This window comes from Rhinatrema bivittatum, chromosome 2 (genome assembly GCF_901001135.1).
Source record: "Rhinatrema bivittatum chromosome 2, aRhiBiv1.1, whole genome shotgun sequence".
NCBI classification, from domain to species: Eukaryota; Metazoa; Chordata; class Amphibia; order Gymnophiona; family Rhinatrematidae; genus Rhinatrema; species Rhinatrema bivittatum.
The window spans coordinates 615,113,274-615,139,730 of NC_042616.1; the positions used below are offsets into that span (position 1 = coordinate 615,113,274).

Sequence of the window (26,457 nt, forward strand, 5' to 3'; positions counted from 1 at the left end):
GTGGCGTTGTCTGACATTACTCTAACCGCTTTGTCTCGAAGTCTGTGAGCGAACCGCAGACAGGCTAGTCCGACTGCCCACGCTTCTAGGCGATTGATGTTCCATCCCGCCTCTTCTGCATTCCACTGCCCTTGGGCGGTTAACTCCTCGCAGTGTGCTCCCCATCCTCGTAGACTGTCATCTGTGGTGAGTAGGATCGAGGTTGGAGAGAATAGTCTTGATCCCCGGCTCATGTGGTTGGTCTGCAGCCACCACTGTAGCTGGGTCCGGACTCTGCCCGGGAGTGATAGACGTATGGTGTAGTTCTGGGACCATGGGCTCCACCGTGATAGACGTGAGCATTGTAGGGGCCTCATGTGGGCTCGCGCCCATGGCACAACTTCCAGTGTGGATGCCATCAGCCCGAGGACTTGCAGGTAATCCCATGCTGTGGGACGATGATTGTTCAAGCAAGGTATGTAGCCGGTTCCATAGTTTTAATCTCCTTGTGGGGGTCAGGCTGACCTTGTCTCCTAGGTATTCCAGCGGCTGTGAGGACTGTAGGAAACTTGTTTGTGTTGACCACCCATCCTAGGCTCTCCAGAAGAGATACGACTCTGCTGGTTGCTTGGTGGCTTTCCTCCGGTGACTTTGCCCTGATCAGCCAATCATCTAGGTAAGGGTGGACGAGAATTCCTTCCTTCCTCAGTGTTGCCGCCACCACTACTATTACCTTGGTGAACGTCCGGGGTGTTGTGGCTAACCTGAAAGGTAGTGCCCGGAACTGGTAGTGACGGTTCAGGACTTTGAAGCGTAGGTAGCGCTGGTGTTCCTGATGAATTGGGATGTGTAGGTAGGCCTCCGAAAGATTCAGGGATGTGAGAAACTCTCCCGGTTGTATCGCCCTTATTACGGATCGCAGGGTTTCCATGCGGAAGCAGGAATCCTCAGGTGGCGGTTGACTGACTTGAGGTCCAGGATGGGCCTGAATGTTCCCTCTTTCTTGGGGACGATAAAATAAATGGAATAATGCCCAGTATTTATTTCTTGTGGAGGCACTGGGGCTATAGCCTCGAGGGCCAGTAGTCTGGACAGTGTAGCTTCCACTGCCGCCCTTCTTCATGGGGTCGTGGCAAGGGAACTCCACAAACTTGTCTGGGGGGGTACGTAGAAAATCCAGGTAGTACCCCTCCTGAATGATGGCTAGGACCCACTTGTCCGAAGTTATCTAGACCCATCTGCGGTAGAATAGGGCTAGTCTGCCCCCTATGGCTTCTTCGCTTGGGTCGGCTGAATCTCATTGTGGTGTGCGGCTGGGGCCTGTACCCGAGCTGGTACCCCTCTTGTTGTGCTTGTTCTGAAAGGACTGGTTCCTGCCCGTAGGGTGGGGCGCTTGATAGCTGCTCCTGTAAGGATTAACGCACTGTGAACTTCTGCCCCTGGAGGACCTGGGGAAGAGACGCTGGTTTCTCTTCGTTTTATCCTCCGGCAGGCGCGGCACTGGGGACTCGCCCCATTTGTCTGCTAATTTCTCTAGTTTGCTGCCAAACAGGAGAGATCCTTTGAAGGGCATCCTTGTGAGGCACGTTTTGGAAGATGCGTCGGCCGACCAGCTTCGGAGCCAGAGTTGCCTTCTGGCTGCCACCGCAGATGACACTCCTCTGGCTGCTGTGCGCACTAGGTCGGAGGCAGCATCTGCGAGGAATGATACTGCTGGTTCCATGTCTTCTCCCGGGGTGTTGTTCCTGGTTTGCGATAAGCAGGCACATGTCACCACTGTGCAGCAGGCCGCAATTTGTAGAGACATAGCGGCTACGTAAAATGACTGAGGATGGATTCCAGACGCCGGTCATGTGCATCCTTGAGCGCTGCTCCTCCCTCTACTGGGATAGTGGTGCGCTTAGAGACCGCGCAGACCATGGCATCAACTCTTGGGCATGCGAGAAGATCTTTGGTCGCCGGGTCCACGGGGTACATGGCTGCCAAAGCTCGTCCCCCTTTGAAAGAGGACTCTGGAGCATTCCATTCTGGGTCAATCAGCTGTTGTGCCGCTTGTAACAGAGGGAAATGGCAAGAGGTCTGACAAAGACCCTCCAGCAGGGGGTTCAGTTTAGGTTCCCCCGAAGTACCTGTGCCCAGGATAGCGAGCTCCATCAGACATTAGGTGACCAGGTCCGGGAGCTCGTCCTTTGTGAAGAAGCGTCTCATGGTTCGGTGAGGCTCTGTCCCCGGAGGGAGCTCCCCCTCTTCTAGGGGCTCGGCTTCCTCTTCGGAAATGTCTGTGTCCCCACAGGTGGGGCTTCTGGGTAGTGGAAGCCTGTGCCTAGGTCTTGAAGGGCCTGGGGGTCCTCCGGTGGAGATGTGGCTGACCAGCCTGAGGTTCAGTTTGCATTTGAACAAAGGCGTGAATCCCCTTGAAAAACTTGACCCATGCGATCGACATTGGGTCCAAGCTGAGGGGCGCTGGTTCCCTGGGGGTCCCCGTCTGTGGGGGGGGGGTCCCACTGGGATCTGCTAGGTCCGGGGTACCCCCTGAGGAGCTAGTACTCTGCCCTGGGTGGAACTGGCCCTGAACTGATCTCCCAGGGCCTCCTCACACTGCATGCACAGGGCTTCGGCCTCCTCGCTTTGTGCGGCTGATGTAGCATGCTGGACAGAGGCCTTGAGCTTTTATCCCTGTTTCTGGTGGTGCCATGCTGTCGGCGCGTAAACTCTTATGCGCTCTGTGCGTTCAAGATGAGCGTGTGAGTTGTGCGCGTAGCTGTGCGACCAGCCGTAGATATGCGCACCGCTCTGTGCGTGCAACTTATGCACACAAGGTTTTATGTGAGCGTAAGTCTATGCGCACAAGTGTTTTGTGCGCCTGTTTTTTGCGCTCGGGCCAAACGGCGAATGGCGCAGCGAATCGGGCCAAGATGGCGACGGCGAGCACGCAGGCAAAATGGCGACCCCTTCGGAGGGTCTCTACGTGGGTAGACCCTTGGAAATAACCGGGGCCTGGCCTGCTAGGGCGGATCAACCCGATGGCCTGTGCTTCTCCTCGAAGACCAGATTAAAGCATAAGATTTCTACCTTACTTGTCTTCGGCACTTCCTGGTTTCGTCCCGGGCGGTCTCCGGCTGCTGGGGGAGAGGGCAAATACCTTCACCGCCGCGCTTGAGGGTGCACATGCTGCCTCTCAGCCGTGCCCGAGGATCGGGGGCTAGGTCCTCGCTGCGATTTGGCCGCCGGACCGAGGCTTACCTCCGAGGGACCACGGAAATCACCTCGGGAATCTCAACTGGGGGAGGGGCCCGAGGGTATCACCGCAGGAGAGCGGGGCTCATCTTCAGGTAGGTTTCTCCATTAAAATTTTGGATTTCTTCTTTGAATTTGGTTCTAATGCTGTGAGAGCGTGCAGATAGTCCCTAACTGCTATGGTGATGGAAAATACTGAAGAGCTGCACTTCCTGCAGGGGTATATGTACTAGGGGCTGACATCAGATTGAAATCTGATCCGTCTCCAACTGTTAGCAGGAGTATACTATACCCATGGTCCTGAGTCCATCTGCTACACGCTAGGAAATTTATGTTTTTTTACATCCCACAGAAGTGGGTTACCCAAATCCACGCTCATAACTAGCGCTTGTTTTGCCGCCAGTCTTATTACATCGGCCCCTTAAAGAGGATCAAAGGGGACCAATAATAGAAGTATGAACATCAAAAGAGAAACAAAGCAGAAACAGTAAAATAGGTCTTCACACATTGGATGACAAAGACCAATGGAGCCCAGCATGGAAAACTTGTGTCAGTTTCTACAACTCTGTGTCTCATTGAGTATGCCCACACATTGTATTATACCACACATCCACACAAAGTCCCTTTAGTCTTATATTTTAACATTAAAAAAAAAAAAATAGAAAAACCAACTCCAAGGGGAGGTGGGCAAATTTTGTGAGGACCAACATCCTGCTGTCTTTGCAGAACACCTGTCACGGTTAGCAACTCTGCTTTCTCTGGGGAGAACTAGGATGGTAGTTATCACACATGAGGAATCTTTAGCTACAGACTCTCTCTAACAAAAAGCAGAGTTGCTTAACTGTAACAGGTGTTCTCCCAGGACAGGAGGATGTAGCCTTCACATGTGGGTGATGTCATAGAACGGAGCCCTATCACGGAACACTTTTTTGTCAAAGTTGCTAGAAACCTTGACTGGCACACTGAGCATGCCCAGCATGCCATAATCCCTGTAGCCATAGGGGTCTCCCTTCAGCCTCGTTTGAAGCAAAAAGTGCGAGCAAAAAAATAAAATGTTTCAGACCCAATTCCGCGAGGTGGTGGGTGGGTTTCGTGAGAACTACATTCTGCTGTCCTGGGAGAACACCTGTTACAGGTAAGCAACTCTGCTTTCTCCCAGGATATGCAGGATGGCAGTCCTCCCATGTGGGTGATTAGCAAGCTACAGGCTGATTCATATTTAATTTGGACCAACAGCATACAACTTCTGCAACAGGCACAACAACTGGAGTACTGTTGGGAAAAATTAGTCAGCCTGAAAATCACAGCAGATGGATGTGGAAGGAGTTGGGATTAAGTTCAAGACGGATTGGCCAGAGGCAGAGTCTTGACATCCTTCCTTGTCCAGGCAGTAATGTGCTGCAAATGTGTGAAGAGAGCTCAATGTTGCAGCTTTGCAGATCTCAGCAATCTGTACTGAACGATAGCGTGCTACTGATGTTACCATGGCTCTCACTGTGTGCGCCTTCACTCGTCCCTGGAGAGGAAGGCCTGCTTTGTCATACCAGAATTCGAAACAGTCTGCTAGCCAATTGGAGAGAGTTTGTTTGCTCACGGTTTGTTTTTATCAAAAGAAACAAAGAGTTGGGTAGATTTCCTTTGGACTGCAGTGCGGTCTAGGTAAAATGCAAGTGCACACTTACAGTCCAAGGTGTGTAAAACTCTCTCGCCTTGGTGAAAGTGAGGCCTTGGGAAAAATGTGGGTAAGACTATAGACTGATTCAAGTGGAAGTCAGTAACCACCTTGGGAAGGAATTTTGAGTGAGTATGGAGCACCACTCAGTCATGTAGGAATCTGGTATAGGGTGAGTATGTGACAAGTGCTTGTAACTCACTAACCCTTCGAGCAGATATAATGGCTACTAGGAAGAGAACTTTCCATGTAAGAAATTTAACATTGCAGGAGTGCAAAGGCTCAAACGGGGAGTGCATGAGCCTTGTAAGTACTACATTTAGGTCCCATTCAGTGACTGGTGGCCGTAGAGGGGTCTTGAGTTGTAGTAGGCCCCTCATAAACCTACTCACAAGGGGTTGTGCTGTTACCGGGGCATCCCCAACTCCTTTGTGGTACACTGAGGTGGCACTCAGGTATACCCTCATCAAAGAAGTCTGGAGACCAGAGTCTGAAAGGTGCCAGAGATGGTCTAATAGAGATGGAGTGGGGCAGGAAAAAGGGTCGATACCTTTTTGCGTGCACCATGTGGTGAATCTATTCCACTTAGAACGATAGTATTTTCGTGTGGAAGGCTTTCGTTAGGCTACAAGCACTTGAGAAACATCAGTTGAAAGGTTGAGCGGTTGCAGGATCAAGCTTTCAACATCCAGACTGTGAGGGATAGGGTCTGAAGGTTCGGATGGCGTAACATGCCTTGGTTCTGAGTTATGAGATTGGGCACTGTGCCCAGGCGAATGGGTTCTCTGATCGAGAGGTCGAGAAGCATGGGAAACCACACTTGTCGAGACCAGTATGGTATGATAACGTGTGTTTTCTGGATCCTTGTGTGCTGTGGAGATGACCACACCCATTGGGAGGAGCCCCGTAAGGAGCCACAGCACTGGGCTAGACTCGTACACACAAAACACAGGATAGTTCTTTATTAGACAGCTTGAAGATCTCCACCAGAGGTGGCAGTAGTGAGAGAGTCTGTGGTTGTAGTCTCAGGGACCTCGGCAGAGGGAGCCCTTCTCTCCTTGATGACGTCAGGAGGTTCAGCAGCAGGTCTCCCAGTGAGGAGATACTGTGGATGAGATAGACAGAGTTAGAGTACTCACTAGGTGTTAGCTGTTGGTATGCGATTCCACCAGGTATGTTGTAGAAGGTACAGGCACCAAGGCAGGGAGAGCAGGCCCTCAAGGAGAGAGTACCTGTTCCCTGTAAGGCACCTGAAATAAAGCAGAGAGCCCCCGAGGAGCGGGTACCCAGGTTAGCAATTACCCCGAGGGCAGAGATAGAGCTTCCTGCGGCAGCACGGAAGCGGCAGAGTAGCGTAGACAGGAACGGATTCGAGACCTTACTAACTGAACCAGCTAGCAAATCTGTGAAGGTAATATGCCCGGATTGCGTGTCGTCAGCATGAGGGAACGCCCTCGAGGTTCACGCCAAGGGTGGTACAAAGACGTGGGTTGCGCGTGTACGCGCATCCTTGTAGGTACCTGGGAGGAGCAATGGCGGGAGGCTGCACTATAGCCATTCTGGGGATACCAGAGAGGTCGGCTTGATGCTGCGGTAGCCATCTTTCCCAGGTAAGCGGAAGGAGCCGTGAATAAGGTGAGGCAAACGGGGCGAAGCAGTCAAGGACCGACAGACGCAACACAATACGGGGCTATGAGTATCATTGACTCTTTGTCCTGCTGTAGCTTCACTGGAGTTTTGGCTATCAGCAGTATCGGGGGATACACGTATAGGACGCATGTGTTCCAGGAGCGAGCAAAGGCGTCCATGGTTAACTTGTTTTGTTGCCTGTGCAGGGAGCAGAATCTGTCCACTTTGTGATTCAGTTCGGATGCAAAGAGGTCTATTGTTGGTTGACCCTAGCGTTGGAAGATTCTGGTCATTACCATAGGATCCAGAGATCACTAGTGAGGATGGAACTGTCAACTAAGGCGATCTGCTACTACGTTCTGTATGCCTGCCAGATAAGTGGCCCGGAGATACATGGAGTGCGTAAGGGCCCAGATCTGCATGGCTTCTTGGCAGAGGAGATAAGAGCCTGTGCCGCCCTGCTTGTTTAAGTACCACATTGCAACTGTGTTGTCTGTTTGTATGACAACAGTCATGCGTAAAAGGCAGTCCTTGAACGCATATAGAGCATAACGTATAGCTCAAAGCCCTAGGAAGTTGATCTGAAACGTTGCTTCGAGCTGCGTCAAAGCACCTTGAGTTTGAAGATTGTTCACATGAGCTCTCAACCCAAATTGGATGTGTCTATGGTTAAAGTTACTTGCAGAACTGGTTGCTGGAAGGGTAGATCTGTTAGCAAGTTGGTTTTGTTTGTCCACCAGAGAAGCGAGAAACGTAGGTGGTGTGTTAATTGAATCTGGGATGAAAGCAGTGGAGTGGCTTGGAGCCACTGAGATTTCAAAGTCCATTGAGTTATTCTCATGGCTAGCCTGGCCGTAGCAGTGATGTGGACCGTGGAAGCCATGTGGCCCAGCAATGTTAGGAATTGATGAGCAGAGGCTGTTTTCTTTGTACGCAGAGACGAAGCTAGCTTGGAGAGCGTGACTGAGCGGTCGTTGGGTAGGAAGGCCTTTGCGACTGTGGTGTCTAGATCTGCTCCGATGAAACTAAGGAGGTGAGATAGCGTCAGGTGGGATTTTTGGTAGTTTATGAGAAATCCCAACAAATGTAGCAGACTGATGGTGAGCTTGAGAGCGTCGAGAGCTCCTTGCTTGAAATGTCTTTTGATTAGCCAGTCATCCAGGTAAGGAAATACGTGTATGCTGTTCTTGTGTAGATAGGCAGCAGCCACTGCTAGGCACTTTGTAAATGCATGAGGCTGCCGAGGCAAGTCCGAAAGGCAGAACCTGGTACTGAAAATGTTGATGTCACACTATAAAACACAGGTATTTGCGGTGGTGTGGGGATAATGGAATGTGAGCAAACACATCCTGAAGATCCAGAGAACAGAGCCAATCTCTTTTTTACAGAACTGGGAAGCATGGTGCCCAGGGACACCATCCTGAATTTTTCTCTTTCTGTAGAAATTTGTTGAGATTGCAGAGGGCTAGGATGGGGCGAAGGCCGCCTGATTTCTTTGGAATGAGAAAGTAGCGGGAGAAGAACCCTCTGCCCTGCTGTGCCCGGGCAATGGCTTTCATAGCCCTGGCGCTCAGAAGGGTGGACAGTTCTCACTCTAGAAGGGTTGTGTGATCTTTTTGCATCCACAGGGGGATTGGGTGGTGAATCCAGGGGTACCATGAGGAAGTTTAGATGATATTCCTGGGTTATGATGGATATAACCCATTGGTCTGTGGTGTTGCTGAGCCAATTGGTTATAAAGTGGTGAAGTCGACCTCCTACTGGCAAGTCTGGTTTTGGATTTGTGGAGTGTGCTGTTCTCTGAATAGATTTCAAAATCCAGAGGTTTGGCCGCTTTGAGGGGGTGGCTGAGGCCTGGATGGTTTGGGCTGTCGTGGATGTCCTCTCTGAGGTGGTTTGGTTGGTCTCATGTGAGATGTAGGTGGATAGTACCTGCGTGAGCGGTAAAATTGTCTCCTGGGGTCCCTTCTCGTGGTTCTTCTGGCAGAGGAAGGAGCCTCTGTAGTGACCGTGGACGGTGGTGGTCTTTCAGTTGAGCCACTGCATCCTGTATCTTGTCACCGAAGAGATTTTCTCCGGTACAAGGCAGGTCAACAAGTTTGTCTTGGACCTCAGTTCATAAATCTGATGCTTTAAGCCAAGCCCACCTTCTGGCGCTGATTCCGGTTGCTGACAAGCGAAAAGCAGTCTCAAAGGAATCATAAGCAGCCCTTACTTCATGTATTCCTGCCTCAAGACCTTTCTATAGTATGGAGTTGAGACTATCTTGTTGTTGTTGGGGGAAGAGTGTCAGCTATTCCCTGAATTTGCTTCCAGATATTCCTTTGATATTGTATCATGTAAAGTTGGTATGCAGCTATGCGTGACACTATCATAGAGCCCTGAAACATCTTGCGACCCAAAATATCCAAGAATTTTTGGTCTTTGACAGGAGGTGTTGAAGAGTGAGGGCACAGACGTCTGGCCGTTTTCTGTGCAGATTCAACTACCACTGACTGATGGGGTAGTTGTGGCTTTTGGAATCCAGGAATATGTTGGACCAGATAAGTCGCATCTGTCCTCCTATTCACAAGTTGGACAGTACAAGGATGCTCCCAGAGATGATGTTGGAGATCCACGAGCACCTCGTGGACAGGGATAGCCATAAATTCCTTTGGAGCATCAACAAATTGGGAAAACTTCAAATGTTTTATGGCAAGTGTCCTCCTCTGTAATCAAGTCAAAGGTGATTGTCTCAGACATCTCTTTTACAAAATTTGCAAAGGAGAGGTCTTCTGGGGGAGATTTTCTCCTTTGTTCTGGAGGAAATGCTTCTGATAAGATGTCCTCCGTAGATGTGTGTCAACATCTTCCCATGTGTCAGAAAGGGTCTCTAGCTGAGATCCTGAAGGAGGGAAGAAGGTTGGTATTGTAGGACGTGTCAGCACAGATGGATCCTTCGATGGAAGATGCGGTGGCACCTATGTGGATTTCGGTGGCATCGAGGGGAAACATGGGCATCTCGGTCCCAAGAGCCCCGATGAACCAGGCATCGGTTCCGGCATCAGTGGAATCTGTGTTGGGAGAGGACTGGAATCCATGCCTTTGTCTTCTGAGGACCCCAGAATGGGTATCGGGGCTTTCAGAGACATTGCCGGTTGCTTTGGCATTGGTGGCCTAGGCTGTGTCGGAAGGGCACCGATGAGTTTATCCAGTCGGTTGAGCAGCGGTGTAAACCTTGATGGCTCCATGTGCCGGTATGGGGGCCGGCATCAATGGCTGTAAGTCTCTGAGGGCATCGAGCACTGCCTGGCGGATGAGACCGTCCAGTTCCTCCCTGAAAGCTGATGTAGATATCGCAGCTACAGGGGGAGGCAGGCTAGGCGCTACTGACACCTCCACAGGAATTTGTGGGGGTTCAGTACCCGGCACCGATATCGGTGGGGATCGCCTTGGTTTCTTGGCTGGAGAGGGGGTTGGAGGCTCCTCTACCTGTGTCCTCTTCGCAATCGGCTCTATAGCCATCATGGCCGACGCGGTGTCTGTGCTGGCATTGGGAGTAGAATTGCGTTGGTGCCAGTGTTGGTGCTCGGTCCGGTCTTTCCCCGGCACAGAGGAAGACTATGCAGATGCCCTAGATGGAGTCTGTGACGGATGGTCACCGCTGCCCTGGTGTTCCCGGCGAGGTTTGTCTGCAAGTTTCTTCGATGTTCCTGCTGGTGCCGACTGGGTGGATGTCAATGGAGTTAACTTGAAAAGGAACTCCCTCTTGTCATGGCGAGCCTGCCTACCCTTCGGGGTCATTTGGGCACAACTTGGGCATTGACGAACGTCGTGTGATGAGCCAAGGCGCACACAGACATCATATGAAGGTCGGTAATCGACTTGGTACAGGGACACTCCGGGCATTTTCTAAAACCTGTTGCCATGATGGAAAAAGGAGGCCCCAAAAACGATCGATGGCCTGCACACACTGAAGAAAGGGGAGGCAGGAACCGACTGAAGACTATGGAACTCACTCACTGAGCGACGAAAACCGATGTCGCGATGGAAGACCCGTATGAGGGAAGTTTTTGGGAAGTAAACTGTTACCCGTTCGCGGGAGCTTGCCTGTAATGTCCAGGCACCTCATCTACTCCAACAGTTTCATCGACATTTTCTTCTTAAACCTCGTTCCAGTACCAGTAGGGAGGGCCTTTGCGGGGGAGGTACTATTACCTGTTTGCGGCGGCAGGTCCGGGCTTCCGTTCAGTAGCACGGCATGGCAGGTTCTGTCGGCAGCAAGACACGCAGACTTTCAGCACTCCCATGCTTTGCCCCCTCTCGGACGTGTTGCCGGCAAGACCGGAAGGTCCTGCATTTGCGCGGGAACTCATGAAGATTCCTTGTTTTCTGTAAACCGATAAGATGTGAAAACAGCTATCGGTATATAAAAGCTATTAAATAAATAAGATGCAAACCCCCAGAGCCCAGCACAGCGTTACCTCAGCTACAGGCTTGCTTGTGCTGGTGCTCCCCCTATGTTTCTTTGTTTTCTTCGTTGTTGCTGACCTTTGACTGCTTTGGATTACTCTGCCTGCCTCGACCCCAGACTGGATTCTGACTCTGCTACCTGCCCTCCTTGGATTACTTACTGTTTTGCCTTCCTGCCTGCCACGACCCCGGATTGGATATTGGACTCTGTTTGACGGCTGCCTGTCACAGTCGCGGAGTGGCTTTGGGCTTTCTCGGCTGGTTATCAGATGATACACAGAGTTAAAGTAAAACTGTCGTCTACCAAGGCATTCACTAACATGCTGCGTAACAGTTAGCTGAGGCCATGGATCCCTTAGATTTGACAGTGCTGCAAGCCATTCCTGGATTGGCTACATGAATCCAGCAGCAACAAGGGGCTTTGGATCAAGTCATAGGAGTTTTAGAGAGATTGGCTGCTCGAATGGATGCTTTCTCCGTTACCACCTCAGCGCTTCTGACACCAACTTCGATACGACTACCTCCGCCACCTTGCTTCAAAGAAGATCCTCAGCAGTGTCGAGGATTCATTAACCAGTGTCAAATGCATTTCTCACTCCAGCCTTCAGCATTTCCCACAGACAAAACCAAAGTCACCTTTAGATTATCTCTGCTACAGGGACCAGCTCTGGCTTGGGCCTCTCCCTTTTAGGAGAGAGATGATCCGTTGCTCAATAACTTAGAACATTTTCTAAAAGATTTCCATTTGATTTTTGATGAACCTGGGCTTTCAGCTTCAGTGGCGGCAGAGATACTGCAGATTTGTCAAGGTACCCGGTCTGTCGGCGAGTATGCCATTCAATTCCGTACGTTGGCCACTGAGCTTCATTGGGGTCAGGACAGTTAACTGCTTAGACAAGAACTTTCTGAAAACATCAAGGATGAGTTGGCAGGCCGAGAGACACCAGAGAAACTTGAGGAACTAATACAATTAGCTATTCGATTAGATCTGCGTTTCCAGGAAAGGGCTCGCAAGCGCACCATTCAAAGAAGAACCTTTTGATTAGCTCCTGCCTTCCAATGTCCTCTCACAATTCCGAAAATACCGGAACCACAAGCAACATCTGAAGAACCTATGCAGATCGACCGTTGTCGGTTAACACTAGAGGAGAGACAACATTGAAGTTTACTCAATCTTTGTCTCTATTGTGCTGGTGCAGGGCATTTTGCTAATAAGCATCTGAATAAAGCTGGAAATTCCCAGGCCTAGGTTTAGTGGGAGAGGCCTTCCTGGGTCCAGCCATACCCTCTCCTCAAATTCTGATACCAGTATCGATAGTAACTAAGGGGGTCACTAATCATCTTCAGGCCTTTTTGGAATCCAGGGCTGCAGGAAATTTCGTCGAGGAAGGCCTAGTACGTAGTACTTGGAGAATCCACTTATTGTCTCTTCAGTCTCGGGTCAGCCATTGAGAGATAAGATCTCCCTAATTACGCTACCCATCAAGATGATAACTGGTGTGTTACACCAAGAGTCTATCCAATTATATGTGCTTCCCTCTTCAGTCAACCAGGTAATTTTTGGCTTACCCTGGCTAAGAAAACATCAACCCCAGATTGATTGGGGCACCTTACAATTGGCCAGTTGGAGTACAGACTGTCACCAGAGCTGTTTGTCAAGAATCGTTCCCACCATCTCCACTATTTCTTGTTTCACACTCACTCCTTCTAGATTACCACCCCAATATGCTAAATTCATGGACGTTTTCAGTAAACAACAAGCGGGAATATTACCTCCAGAGGAAGGGTTTATGCATTGTCCGAACCTGAGTCTGAAGCCATGAATCAATACATTCAAGAAAATCTAATCAGAGGCTTTATTAAACCCTCTTCTTCTCCCGCAGCAGGATTTTTTTTTTGTCAAGAAGAAAGATGGGTCTCTATGACCATGTATTACAGAGGATTGAATGCCATTACTAAAAAGAATAGATACCCATTCCTTTAATCATGGAACTTTTTGATAGACTGAAAGGAGCTCAAATTTTTACTAAATTAGATCTCAGGGAGGCCTATAATTTAATCCGCATACGAGAGGGTGACGAGTGGAAAACCACTTTTAACACTCAGGATGAACATTATGAATATCGAGTAATGCCTTTTGGTCTATGTAATGCCTCAGCAGTGTTTCAAAACATGATCAATGAAATATTTCGGGACCTACTATATTCTCATGTTATTGTATATCTTTATATTCTAATTTTTTCCAAAACCGAGCAGAAACATCAGCCCATGTGAGCCAAGTTCTCCAATGCCTCCTAGATAACAACTTATATGCTAAGATAGAAAAATGTCTTTTTCATCAAAAAGAATTACCCTTTTTAGGATATATTGTATCTCAAGATGGACTTCGTATGGATCCAGAAAAACTTAAAGCTATTCTGGAGTGGCCTCAACCAGTCGGGCTTAAGGCCTTACAACGATTTCTAGGTTTCTCCAACTATTACCACCAATTTATCTCGGGATAATCCACAGCCTTTAACTGCCCTTATGAAGAAAGGAGCGCCTATTCGTGATTAGTCTACTGAAGCCCTTCTCTCATTTCAAAATTTAAAAGCAGAATTTGTAAAAGATCCTTGTCTGCAACATCCTGATCCCACCAAGCCATTCTTTCTTGACGTGGATGTTTCAGCTCTAGGTGTTGGAGCTATTTTGTTACAAACATCTGATTCAGGGAAACGCCGCACTTGCGCCTATGTTTCTAAGAAATTTTCTCCTGCAGAAAAGAATTATGCGATTGGAAAACGAGAGTTATTAGTAATCAATGCTGCACTTGAAGAGTGGTGTCATCTGTTGGAGGAAGCTAAATATACCATTAACATCTACACTGATCATAAGCTTGCTTATCTATTTCAGGCCCAAATGTTTGAACCCACGACAAGCCAAATGGGCACTTTTTAAAAAAAATGTTTTAGTTGATTTGACTTTAAGGTACACTTTCGACCAGCCGAAAATAATTTACGAGCTGATGCTCTCGGAGTTTTGCGCCTGATGATTTTCCTGACCCTCCCTGCCATATCATTGACCCAGCTCAAATAATGTTGGCAGCCACCTTTACCATTCCCCCTTGGGAAAACGGTGGTGCCAAAGCGCTTACGACAAAAAGTCTTGCGATGGGCTCATGATTCCCATTTTTCCAGACATCCTGGTATTTATAGGACCAAGAATCTTATTTCCCGCTTTTACTGGTGGTCTCAATGGACGTCAGACGTTCAGAATTATGTGGAATCTTGTCTTACATGCGCTGCTCAAAACGTTCTGCGACAACGACCGTCTGGATTCTTACAACCACTGCCCGTTCCAGAAAAACCCTGGACGCACATAGCTACTACTGATTTCATCACCGATCTTCCTCTTTCGGAGGGAAACACAGTCATTTGGGTCGTGGTTGATAGATTCTCCAGGATGGCTCATTTCATTCCCCTTCCAGGACTGCCTTCTGCTCCAGAATTAGCTTGACTTTTTCTACAACATATTTTTCGAATTCATGGGCTGCCTTCTAGTATCGTTTCTGATAGAGGAGTTCAATTTACGGCTCGCTATTGGAGTAATCTCTGCAAAAAGTTTCAAATAGAACTCAATTTCTCTTCTGCCTATCATCCCCAATCGAACGGCTTGACTGAATGCAATCAGTCCCTCAAGACTTTTACGTTGTTACGTAAACCAACGACAGGATGATTGGGCATCTGTTACCATAGGCTGAGATTTGTCACAATAATCATGTAACTCAAGCTTCAGGATCATCACCCTTCTTTTAGTCTTCGGGAGATATCCTCGAATCCCACTTCCCATTACCACACCTTCTTCCCGTCTGGCTGTAGAACAAACTATCCAATCCATGACAGAGCTTTGGAGACAGACACGTCTCTTACAAGCCTCCAGTAAAGCAAAAGCGCAAGCCGACAAACATAGGAGAGTAGGTCCGCAACTTCAGGCAGGGGATTTGGTGTGATTAAGTACTCGGAACCTTAGATTACGCACACCATCCCTTAAATTCGCTCCCAGGTTTGTTGGACCATTTCCTGTCTAAAACCAACTCACTGAAGTCACATATAAACTAAAGTTACCCTCCAATTTACGCATTCATAATGTGTTTCATGTATCTTTGCTTAAACCTGCAGTTTTGTCTTGGCCCTCTAGGAGGACTAAACCAGTCATTCCCTCCATAATTCAAGACAACACACGGTACAAGATTAAAGAAATTTTGGACACTAGATTATCCAGAGGAGTTCTACAGTTTTTAATTTCCTGGAAAAATTATGGACCAGAGGAGAACTCATGGGAACCTGCCTGTAATGTCCAGGCACCTCATCTACTCCAACAGTTTCATCGACATTTTCCTCTTAAACCTCATTCCAGTAGCAGCAGGAAGGGCCTTTGCAGGGGAGGTAATGTTACCCGTTCGCGGCGGCAGGTCCGGGCTTCCGTTCGGCAGCACAGCATGGCAGGTTCTGTCATCTTGCACTCCCAAGCTCCGCCCCCTCTCGGATGTGTTGCCAGCAAGACCGGACGTTCCAGCATTTGCGCGTGAACTCATGAAGATTTAAACCCCTGAGCCCAGCATAGCATTGCCTTAGCTACAGGCTTGCTTGAGCTAGTGCTCCCCCTACATTTGTTTTCTGGGTTGTTGCTGACCTTGGACTGCTTTGGATTGCTCTGCCTGCCTCGACCCCGGACTGGATTCTGACTCTACCTGCTCCCCTTGTATTACTTACTGTTTGCCTTCCTGCCTGCCACAACCCCGAATTGGATATAGGACTCTGTTTGTCGGCTGCCTGTCGCAGTCGCGGAGTGGCTTTGGGCATTCTCGGCCGGTTATCAGCTGATACACCGAGTTAAGGTAAGACTGTCGTCTACCAAGGGATTCACTAACACACTGCGTAACAAACTTCAAGTATTCTGTGAGGAAAAAGTTGTGAGAAAATTCTCCCAGAGCTCCTAACCAAGAGACAAACTGCAGCGCGGAAAAGAGAGACTGAAGGGAGACCCCTGTGGCTACAGGGATTATGGCATGCTGGGCATGCTCAGTGAGATAGTCAAAGTTTCTAGAAACTTTGACAGAAAGTGTTCCGTAATAGAGCTCCGTTCTATGACGTCACCCATCCTGCTTGCCCTGGGAGAAAAAGGGGAAAACAAACACCAATTACCAATAGGCACCACAAACTATTTTTGTTGGCAATAAGCCTTTTTTCTTTTAATTTATATTTTATTGAAATGTAATAATTTTACATGAAATAAGCAAATAGTTTTGATTTATAATATACAGACATGAAAAGAAGAAAAATATCAATAGAATCACAATGATATAAAAATAAAGTCCTCAATAAAGGGGGAGGGGGGGTAAACCAAGAGTAGCAAAGGAGAAAGAAAAAAACAAGTAGAGAAAGCATACCAGTAAATATTTTCCATAACTCCTGAAACCATCAACTATTAAGTAATAACAACTTTATCAATAAGAAATGTATCTAAATGAGCTGAATCAGTAAAAATGAATTTATTCGCTTGACATGTGATAATACATTTACATATCCAAATCTAGCAGATGTTTATATTCAAGATGGTTTTTCTCTTCATTTGGGTTTCTCTAGCAAAATCTGGAAAAATTTGAACTTTCTGGTGACAGAATCTCTCATTTTTACTTAAAATAGTTTCAGGACCAAATCTCTATCAACATTTAAGGCAAAAGATACAATAAGAGTGGATCATGTTGATATATCATTGTTAGAGTTTTGGAGAAAATCAGACATCTACATTGTCAAACAAGGTTAAGATATATGATCCCTCACTGTAGGCGATATCATTCATGACTAGCAAGTAATAGCATTTAGAAAATGCCAGTTCTTTGTCAGATGCAAACTGAAACACTTCAACAGCATACTTCTTGAATAACTCCCTAGGTGCTAACAGTCTTGCTTTGGGAAAATTTTACAACCTTAAATTTCTAGCTCTAATCATGTTTTCCTAACAATTCATAACAGTAAATTGTGAAGTAGTTACAGTATTAGCTATAATAGACATCTGAGATTCAGACTCTATTCTGTTCTCTAATTCAGACAATTTTGATGAGATTCCAGAGGAAAAAAAAAAAGACAAAGCTGAAACTGTCTGAGCCAAAGATGAATGCGTTCGAGAGACATCTTTTCCAGATGTCTAAGGGCGATAGAGAATTTGCCTGAGCCTGCAACTATCTTAGTTCCTCCCAAATTATGCATGGGAGAAACCAAAGTGGATACTGGAATCCTAGCAATACTTCTTCCAGAGACCCCACTATCCACTGAAAGCAAAGAAAAATTAAGGCCTCTCAACTCTGTTGCATTAACACAAGACATTACTGCCACTTGATTTTTCACTGGGGTATCCAGAACCTCATTTAAACACCTCTGAGTCCACTTTCGGGGACACAACCACCCCCACTTTTTCCAAATCCTCTCTTGTGTTCACTGACAACACATCACCAACCCCATTATGATCAAGTACAGAATTAATGATCCCCTATAAAGTAGATTGAGGTAGTAGAGGGGGAGATTTGGATCCAGAACTTAGAGAAACTTCTAGTGTTTCTGGATTAGAGATGTCCCTACCAGAGGCACAAAACCACTGTAATAAGTCCATGGGACCTCTTACCGAAGTCGAAACACTCGTGAGCTCTGCAAACTTTCCTTTTCTCTTATTCCCCTTGGGCGAGTTCTGGAGAAAAAACTGAGCCAGAAGTACACCCCTTTGGCGCGTGGGATTCGATTGCGCACCACAGGGTGCTGCGATTTAAAGACCCTGCACCTCCTCAGGGTCCTCCATTCTCTGCTGGGGAAAGCGCAGTTGCTTACCTGTAACAAGTGTTCTCCTAGGACAGCAGGATGTTAATCCTCCCAGATGGGTGACATCAGATGAAACCTGGCATGGAAAACTTTTGTCAAAGTTTCTAGAAGCTTTGACAGGCACACTGAGCATGCCCAGCATGCCGCTATCCACACATGGTCCCCCTTCAGTCTCATAACATAGCAAAATACAAACGAAAAAGAAAAAGAAAACAAATGAATAAACCAACTCCACAGGCGGCGGATAGGTTTCCTGAGGACTAACATCCTGCTGTCCTAGGAGAACACCTGTTATAGGTAAGCAACTGCGCTTTCTCCTAAAACAAGCAGGATGGTAGTCCTCACAGATGTGTGAATACCAAGCTACAGGCTGTTCCCAGCAACAACCAAGACCAAGGAGTACCAAACAAGGTGCCAACGGACACAAAAACAACTAAGGTACTGTTGGACAGCAGGGAGGAAACAGCCTGGTCTCAACTGGGGGGCCTTAAGTAGGAAAAGTTGGGTTTAAGCCTGGAAGAAAATTGCTTAGGGCAGATTGGCCGAATCTACCATCTTGTCGACATCCTTGTCCAAGCAGTCATGGGCAGTGTGTGTAGAGAGCTCCACATTGCAGCCCTGTAGATTTCGGCAACGGGGACTGCCCATAAGTGGACACCTAAGCTGCCATGGCCCTCACAGAGTGACCTTTAACTCGGCCTTCTAGCTGAAGGCCTGATTGCGCATAGCAGAAAGATGCACTCGGCTAGCCAGTTGGATAAGGTCTGTTTACCCACCACAACCCCCCATTCTATTCTTAACGAAAGATATGAATAGTTGGCTGGATTGTCTATAGTCTGCTGAGTGTTCTAAGTAGAAGGCCAGAGCTCTCTTACAATCCAACGTATGCAAAGCCCATTCCTCTTGATGGGAATGGGGCCTCATAAAAAGGTGGGTTCTGACGATGTGAAAATCAGTCACAACCTTAGGCAGGACTTGAGATGCGTTCACAGGACCACACGATCATGGTCGTGAAGAGGGTGTGACGTAACCAAGGCCTGAAGCTTTGCTTACCCTATGAAGCCAAAGTAACCGTCACCAGAAATAGGACCTTACAGGTAGGGAATTTCAGCTCACAGGTGCACATAAGCTCAAAAGGAGGACGCATGAGCGGCGGCCAACAAAATATTGAGATCCCAGGACACCAACAGCGGGACCGCAGAGGGGGTTTTAGCTGAGGCAGGGCCTCGCATAAAGCGACCCTACTATAGGCTGAACTGAGATGGGCACGCCAGCAACACCTCGATGGTAAGCACTAACCGTGCTCAGATGAACTCTAACGAGGTGGTTTTAAGTCCGGTCTCTGAAAGGTGCCACAAGTAATCCAAGAACCTGGGAAGTAGGCACGTAAATGGGTATAATCCATTCCCCCTCACACCAAACCGAGAACCTCTTCCACTTTAATCTGTAGGACTTGCTGGTGGAAAGCTTTCTTGAAGCAACCAGGACCTGGAAGACTACTTCTAAGAGATCCTAATTTTATTAAGAATCTTTTAACATCTAAATGCTAGATTGTTTATTGATGTAATTTTATTTTTACAATTTGTATATTTTAAATGTTTCATTGTACATCGCTTTGGTTTACCATAGTAAGATATAGCAATTAATCAAGTAAATAATTAAAACTAAAAGCAAAACAAAAGAAGTTCTTTAGAATGGATATGAGGGATCCAAGTTATGCCCTCCAAGATGCAGTCAAAACCTCATCCCAGGTTTTAGCTGGAATGCTAGCTCTGGTGGCTTTTTTGGGCCTTCTACTGTCTGGGACAGGAGGATCATCCATACTACTGACAGGAATGAGTATGTAGATGACACTTCCTTAGAGGATAGAAGGGTTTCTCTAGCACTTCATATGAATACTTCCTATGAGAGAAGGGTGGGTCTGAAGCACAGCATAGTGGTCTTTGATTTGAGCTACTGCTTCCTTGAACTATCTACAAAAAGATTTCTTTGCATTGCAGGGATTGTAGCGAGTCCAACCTGCAGTTTTGTCTGAGGCCCACAACCATGTGAGCCTGCAGGCCACCAATACCTCCTGTAGAGACTTCTCAATGCTATTTCAAAAACATAAGTCAATCACATCGTGTGTTTTCCCCATATAATACCCCTGTTCTCTAGGTGAGACTAGGGCATCACATGTCTCCTGAGGGAGATGGTCTGATAATTAATTGATTACCAATTTCAAATACTGTGTGAGATCTGGGAGTCACCCTAGATCAAATCATTTACAATGCACATGCAAGTGAAAAATGTAGTGCAAATGTCCTTTACCAAGCTCAGATTACTCTGACACTTAAAACCAACCTTGGACCCAGATGATTTTCAGACTGTACTGCAGTCTATTCTCATATTTGGACTACTGTAATTCTTTTATATTAGATAACCCCAGTTTTCAATTAGACCACTCAACTGATCCAGAATTCAGCAGCCAGGTTTCTGACAGATACTCCGTTACGAGAACACATAACCCCAGTGCCATCACCATTCCACTGGCTCCCAATTTCATGGCATATACAATACAAAATGTTACTCATCTTAATTTGATACACAATCTCAATGCACCATGGATGTCTTCCACATTTAATGCGCGCAAGGTGGTGTAGAGTTTAAAAGTTGACCAAGGGCCCTTCTGTATGTTCCTTCATTTAAACTGATGCATCTCAACAAGACCAGGGAACGGTCTTTTTCTATAGCTGCTCATTGCTATGGAACGCTTTACCACTCTCTCTACGCAAAACTCAAGATCCAAAAATGTTTAAAATAGTTTTGGCTATATTACTGTGTTAAGTTAATACTAACCAGTTGAACCATTATTGTAGAGTTGTTGTCCATATTTTATACCATAAAAGACATGTTTTATAAAAAGAAAATAATGTAAATCATTAAAATGGGGGTCTCACTATAAATACGAAAGTCTCAATTTTGACACACTAATAGTGATACCAATATAAGGTCACTACAAAAAAAAAAATTGGTCCTGAAGAACAACATGTTATAAATTTTCAATTGTGATTTCTAAAAACTGAAGAAACAAAGCTGTATTTCTCAGTGCTATTGCATTGAAATGTATGTAACATAAAGGTCAGCAGCCATAATTGTTGCTATCAATATTTATTTTAAAAACACTTAATTACATAACTTTTTAAAAGTTAATATCTACATTATGTTTTGTGCACATTTGATAAAATATGACCTTGTTTCACAAATCTTAAAACAAACAGTACATATGAAATTGAAAATAGCAAACAATTTGACAATGGGGTAAGAGATTTAAGTCTTTCTTATTTAGAAAGAGCAGTAGTTTGGGGTTTTTTTGCAGTGTAGTACTATACATATACAAAACCAGGCTCATGACTACCATCTAGGTTTACTCAGTTTTAGACGTTGTCTTACTTTATTTTTTATTTGCTAAAGACTTCTATTAAAAACTTCTTTCATTTAGATGTTGCTGCATTGTTTATTTTACTGGATAACCAAAAACTCAGCAGTCTCGAAAAATGGAGTTTCCTAACTCAACTGCTGCAAGATGGTTAGATTTTCAAGATATCTACATTAAATATGCATGAGATGCATTTTACTATGTACAAAGGCATCTCAAGCAAATTCAGTGTAGATATCCTGAAAACCCGACTGGCTTGCAGTACTCAAGGACTGGTATTCCCTACCCCTGGTCTAGAAAACAGAAGTCACTAAGCTTCTCTGAATTTACATTTGGTCATAATTACAAATGGACACAATCATACAAACACACACCTCTGCTCCCAAATCTTTTACTATGCTATCTTATTTTTAGTTTGGGTTTGCTTTGAAGTTTAAACTTGAACAAGATATTTTCTACAAATATTTAGGAAAGATTAACATAAGCATAGCTAAATATAGTCACTGAAAGATGTGCTCAATACATTTTTGGAGAGGGAGTGCCTCATGTAACTGGAGAAGGACTGATATTGTCTTTTATAAAAGGAGTAATAGAGGAGGTTGGAAACTACAAACCAGACCTCAGGGGTGAGAAAATTAGTGAAACTTTACTGAAAGAAAGGATAATGAAGTATCTACAAGCCTGCAGTTTGCAGAATGAAAGGCAGAGTTTTTTTTACCAGAGAGATAATATATCAAATGAATCAGACTGATTTTTTCTTCAATTGGGTGTCCAGAGAATTAGATCAAAGGTATACACTGCATGTAGTTTACTTGGATTTCAATAAAGCTTTGATACTGTCTGCTTCCCCCCACCCCCCAAAAGAGGCTCATAAGTAAAGTGGGCGGCCTGGGAGTAGGTCCCAAGGTGGTAGAATATATTAGAAACTGATTGAGTGTGTGGCCCTGGAAACATCAGGAAAGACCTGAATCTTTTGGCCACAAAAAAAAAAAAATCCTTAGTTAATTTTTCTCTCATAACAGCAAAAAGTATTAGATATAGATGCTACTTTGTTCTCAATATCCCTATAAATGTTTAGTTTCCTATCAAAAATGTTTGTATTTCTTGACCTTCATTTGGAGCATTTTCTTTGTGATAAGACTGAGGGAAATAAGTGCTGTATTTTTGTTAGTAGGGGGACATGTGGACAAAATGTTATATGGAATTTTATCCCCTAGTATCTCTGCCATATACTCTCTCTATTAAGTTGGCTTATTTTGATGTACCAAAATATGTTTTATTTATATATACATATACACATACATACACATATATACACATATTACACCTGCTTAGTTATCTTGGTAATTTTCATATATTCTTGAATTATCATATATGTAAATGATATAATGAATAAAGAATTATAAAAAAAAAAGAAACTGGTTGAGTGATAGACAGAATAGTGGTACAAGGATTTCACTCAGGAGAAAATTGATTAGAGGACTGCCTCAGGGATCAGTGCTGAGTTGGTTCTATTTAATATCTTTCTGAGGGACACTGCCTTTTTGCAGATGACACAGGTCTGTGACAGTGGACACCCGAGAGAGTAAACAGAATGAGAAGTAATATTAAAAAGTTTAAGAAACGGTTAAATGTTCAGCACGTAAGATTCATTGTGAAACAGTGCTGTTATGCATTCAAGGAGCAGAAATCTGAGGGAGCGGAACATGATGGGAGGTGAAAATTGATACATGCTCAGCAGGAAGACACTTTGGGTGACAGCATCTGATTATCTCAAGGTAGTGGAACAGTGAGATAACTGCAGTAGCCAGAGAAAGGAGAATGCTTGGATGTATTCAGAGAAGTAAAATCAACAGAAAGGGGGTGCCTTGGGACAAATAATTGGCAAGGCCTCACCTAGAATATAGTATTCAGTTCTGGAGCTCATATTTCAAAAAGGATATACATGCTAGAGGCAGTTCAGAGAACAACCACCAACCAAAATAGTGTGAGGAATGCACTTAAAGCCACATGGGATGAGAATGAAGTATTTAAAATATGCATACCCTAAAGGAAAGACAAGGGGGATATGATAGAGACATTTAAATACCAGACAGGTATCAGTAGTGCACACGAGGTAAACCTTGATCTAGGAGAAAGACTCAGAACAATATCAGGAAATATTTCACAGAAATGACAGTAGATGCCTAAAATGCCCTTCTGGAGAAGATGGTGGAGACAAAAATGGTAGCAGAATTTAAAAAATCCATGGGATAACCACAGAGGATGCATAGTGGCAAAAGGAAAGAAATGAAGTACACTAGGATAAACTGCTCAAAACGACAGTTAACCCAAAACAGTGGTACATTTGCATGGAGCCGCAGTTATACCCTAATCAGCAGTGATATATCAGCAAGGCTCAAAGAAAGCATGGGGAGGCCAACACTGATGGACTTTGGTTATGCTTAAGACTGGTATTTATTTATTTATGAGTTTTTAATATACCGACATTCGTAAGACACATCACGCCGGTTTACAATGAACTTGAAAAAAGAAAAACAACAATGAACGGGGAGGGGAGCAGGCGAGAACGTAAGAGAGTGGGGCAGAAAAAAGGAACAGAGATAAGAGGAGAAGGAAGAACAACCAAAATAACAGAAATAACTTATTAACATAATTTCCTAATATTACATCGAGGGGGGAGACCATAGAATAAGTGGATTAGTCGTGCACAAAGATACAAAAACGTAAGATGAGAAAAGAGTATGAGTATGGTATGAGAAAAGAGGGTTGAGAGATCAGGTGGAAAGTTGGTACTGGGCTGCATTTGGGAATTTTATATGCATATTTACATAAAAGAGGATGAATTTCAACTGGACAGACTGAATAGGCCATTTTGGTCTTTATCTGTCATTTATTATGTTCCAATATAAACAGAAGATTTTACATTTCTCATTTGCAAGAAAATAATGAAGATAAAAAAAAGTCCTTACCAGTACCATTCAGTGTGGTGTTCTTACTAGTGTATAATCTGATCATGTGCCCAATTGTTCTCACATTATCTCTCAGCATTATACCTTGGGCTTGCACCATATAGAGGTAGGTGTTTGCTGTAAAAACAAATACACAGTCTTAACAACTCCAGCCTTGATCTTCCAAACTTAAAAATACAAGTGGTCTTTACTCAAAGCTGGAAACAGCTCACTTGCTATACCTACTGATTTTATTGCTCACAAAGCAAGCTCATTTCAACTCCAAATAGGAAAATCAAATGTTTTCTACTTGGTTAAAGCAGAGTTGCTTACCTGGAACAGGTGTTCTCCTAGGACAGCAGGATATTAATCCTCACAGATGAGTGACATCAGATAGAGCCCGGCATGGAAAACCTTTGTCAGCTTCTTGAACTTTGACTAGCACACTGAGCATGCCACTTTGTGCATCTCCATGGGGTCTCTCTTCAGTCTCGAAACACAGAATTCACGAGCGAAAAATAAACAAAATGCATGAGAACCCAACTCCAACCCAGGGTAGATGCGTCAGTGGTGAGCACAATCTGGTGCAGGGGAACTTGAAAACAGAGCCCCCTTTCCAGATTGGAGAGATTTTTCCACCAAGACAGGGAGGCCTGAGAGGCTGCATGATGCACACACATGCACTGAGGTCCTGTGTTGCCTGCAGCCACTGAGAGCGCAGGGTCCAGTCAAGCACTGTGCATACCAAGCAGGGCGAAATGGGGTAACATGGACAGATGCAGCCATGTGACCTAGAAGACGGCGCAACGGCGAGTGGAAACCAGACGATTGTGGGTGGACCAAACCCACCAGTGAGCCAGAGCAAGCGCTCGGTTGTGGGGCAGAAATGCCTTGGCCTGAACTGTGTCCAGTCTGGCTCCAATAAAGCCCAGATGTGGAGATGGGCTAATATGGGACTTGGGGTCGTTGATAACAAACCCCAGAGACTGCAGCACCCGGGCAGTTAGCGTCAGGGAGCGGAGCACCCCCTGCTGGGTGTTGCTTCTGATTAACCAATCGTCCAGACAGGGGAACACGTGCACTTCCTGCCAGCGCAGGTGTTCCCCCCCACAACCGCCAGCACTTGGTGAAGACCCCTGGAGCTGAAGCGAGGCTGAAGAGCGACACACAGTATTGGAAATGCTCCTTGCCCACTAGAAAGTGGAGATACTTCCTGTGGCTGGGGAACATCTCTATGTGGGTGTAGGCATCCTTTAGGTCGAGGGAGCAGAGCCAGTCTCCTTTTTGCAGGAGAGGGATCAGTGTGTCCAGAGTTCATCTTGAACTTTTCTCTTTGAAGAAATTTGTTCAAGGCCCTCAGATTGAGAATAGGGTGCAGGCCCCCTGTTTTCTTTGGTATCAGGAAGTACAAAGAGTAGAACCCCAGACCAGCGCGGTTTCAACCGCCCCTGCCATTAATAGAGCGGAGAGTTTTGTCATAATGAGAGGACAGACTCCACGATGGACACGGGAGAGAGTCCACGGGGACATCCTTGAAGTTCAGGCAGTACCCTTGGCAAACGATGGCGAAAACCCACAAATAGATGTAGCCAGCCCCCGACCGGAGGGGCAGGGGGCCAAGGGAATGGCAATCTGGCACATACTCCCTCACCCATAGTCAAAACCCTGTAGCGGTGCTTTATTGGGGGCAGGTTGAGGTCTGGGGGTCCATTGTTGACATGAGCAACCCCAAGAGCTGGCATGTGACATGCTTGGCCTAGAGACAAGAGGGTAATATTTTCTCTGGTGGTAACAGGACTTCCTGGAGCCCTGTCACGAGGATTTCCTGATCGAAGACTGTGGATCTGAAGTACTTGCTGAGAGATGTTGCAGGGTCTCGTGGTGGTCTTAACTGGGCCACCGCATCCCTAACTTTCTCTCTGAAGAGATTCTCCCCTGTACGGGGTAAATCCGCCAGCTTCTCCTGGATGAAGCCAGGTCATTCTGTGGGCACCAATGCCCGCTGCAGCCACCCTCACTGCTGTTTCAAAAAGTTGTAGGTAGCCCACACCTCGTGTTTGCCCGCCTCCAGGCCTTGCTGCACCACTGCCATAAAAACATCTTGTTGCTGCTGGGGCAGGCGCTCAGACAATTCCAGGACCTATTTCCACAGGTTCCGGTGGTATAGGGTCATACACAGTTGGTAGAATCCAATACGGGCGAGGAGCATAGCGCCCTGAAAAAACTTCCTACCTAGGGCATCTAAGGCCCTGTGTTCCTGACCTGGCG

At 46.0% G+C, this 26,457-nt stretch overlaps 1 protein-coding gene across 3 annotated transcripts in view; it reads right to left on the reverse strand.

Moving 5' to 3' along the window:
* B4GALT6 (beta-1,4-galactosyltransferase 6) overlaps positions 1 to 26,457 on the reverse strand; it is a 256,834-nt gene that overhangs the window by 143,089 nt on the left and 87,288 nt on the right. For all 3 annotated transcript variants that reach the window (XM_029591178.1, XM_029591179.1, XM_029591180.1), the window contains one exon: positions 24,211 to 24,327. In XM_029591178.1, coding sequence (XP_029447038.1) covers positions 24,211 to 24,327 — 117 coding nt within the window. The remainder of the gene's footprint in view (positions 1 to 24,210; positions 24,328 to 26,457) is intronic.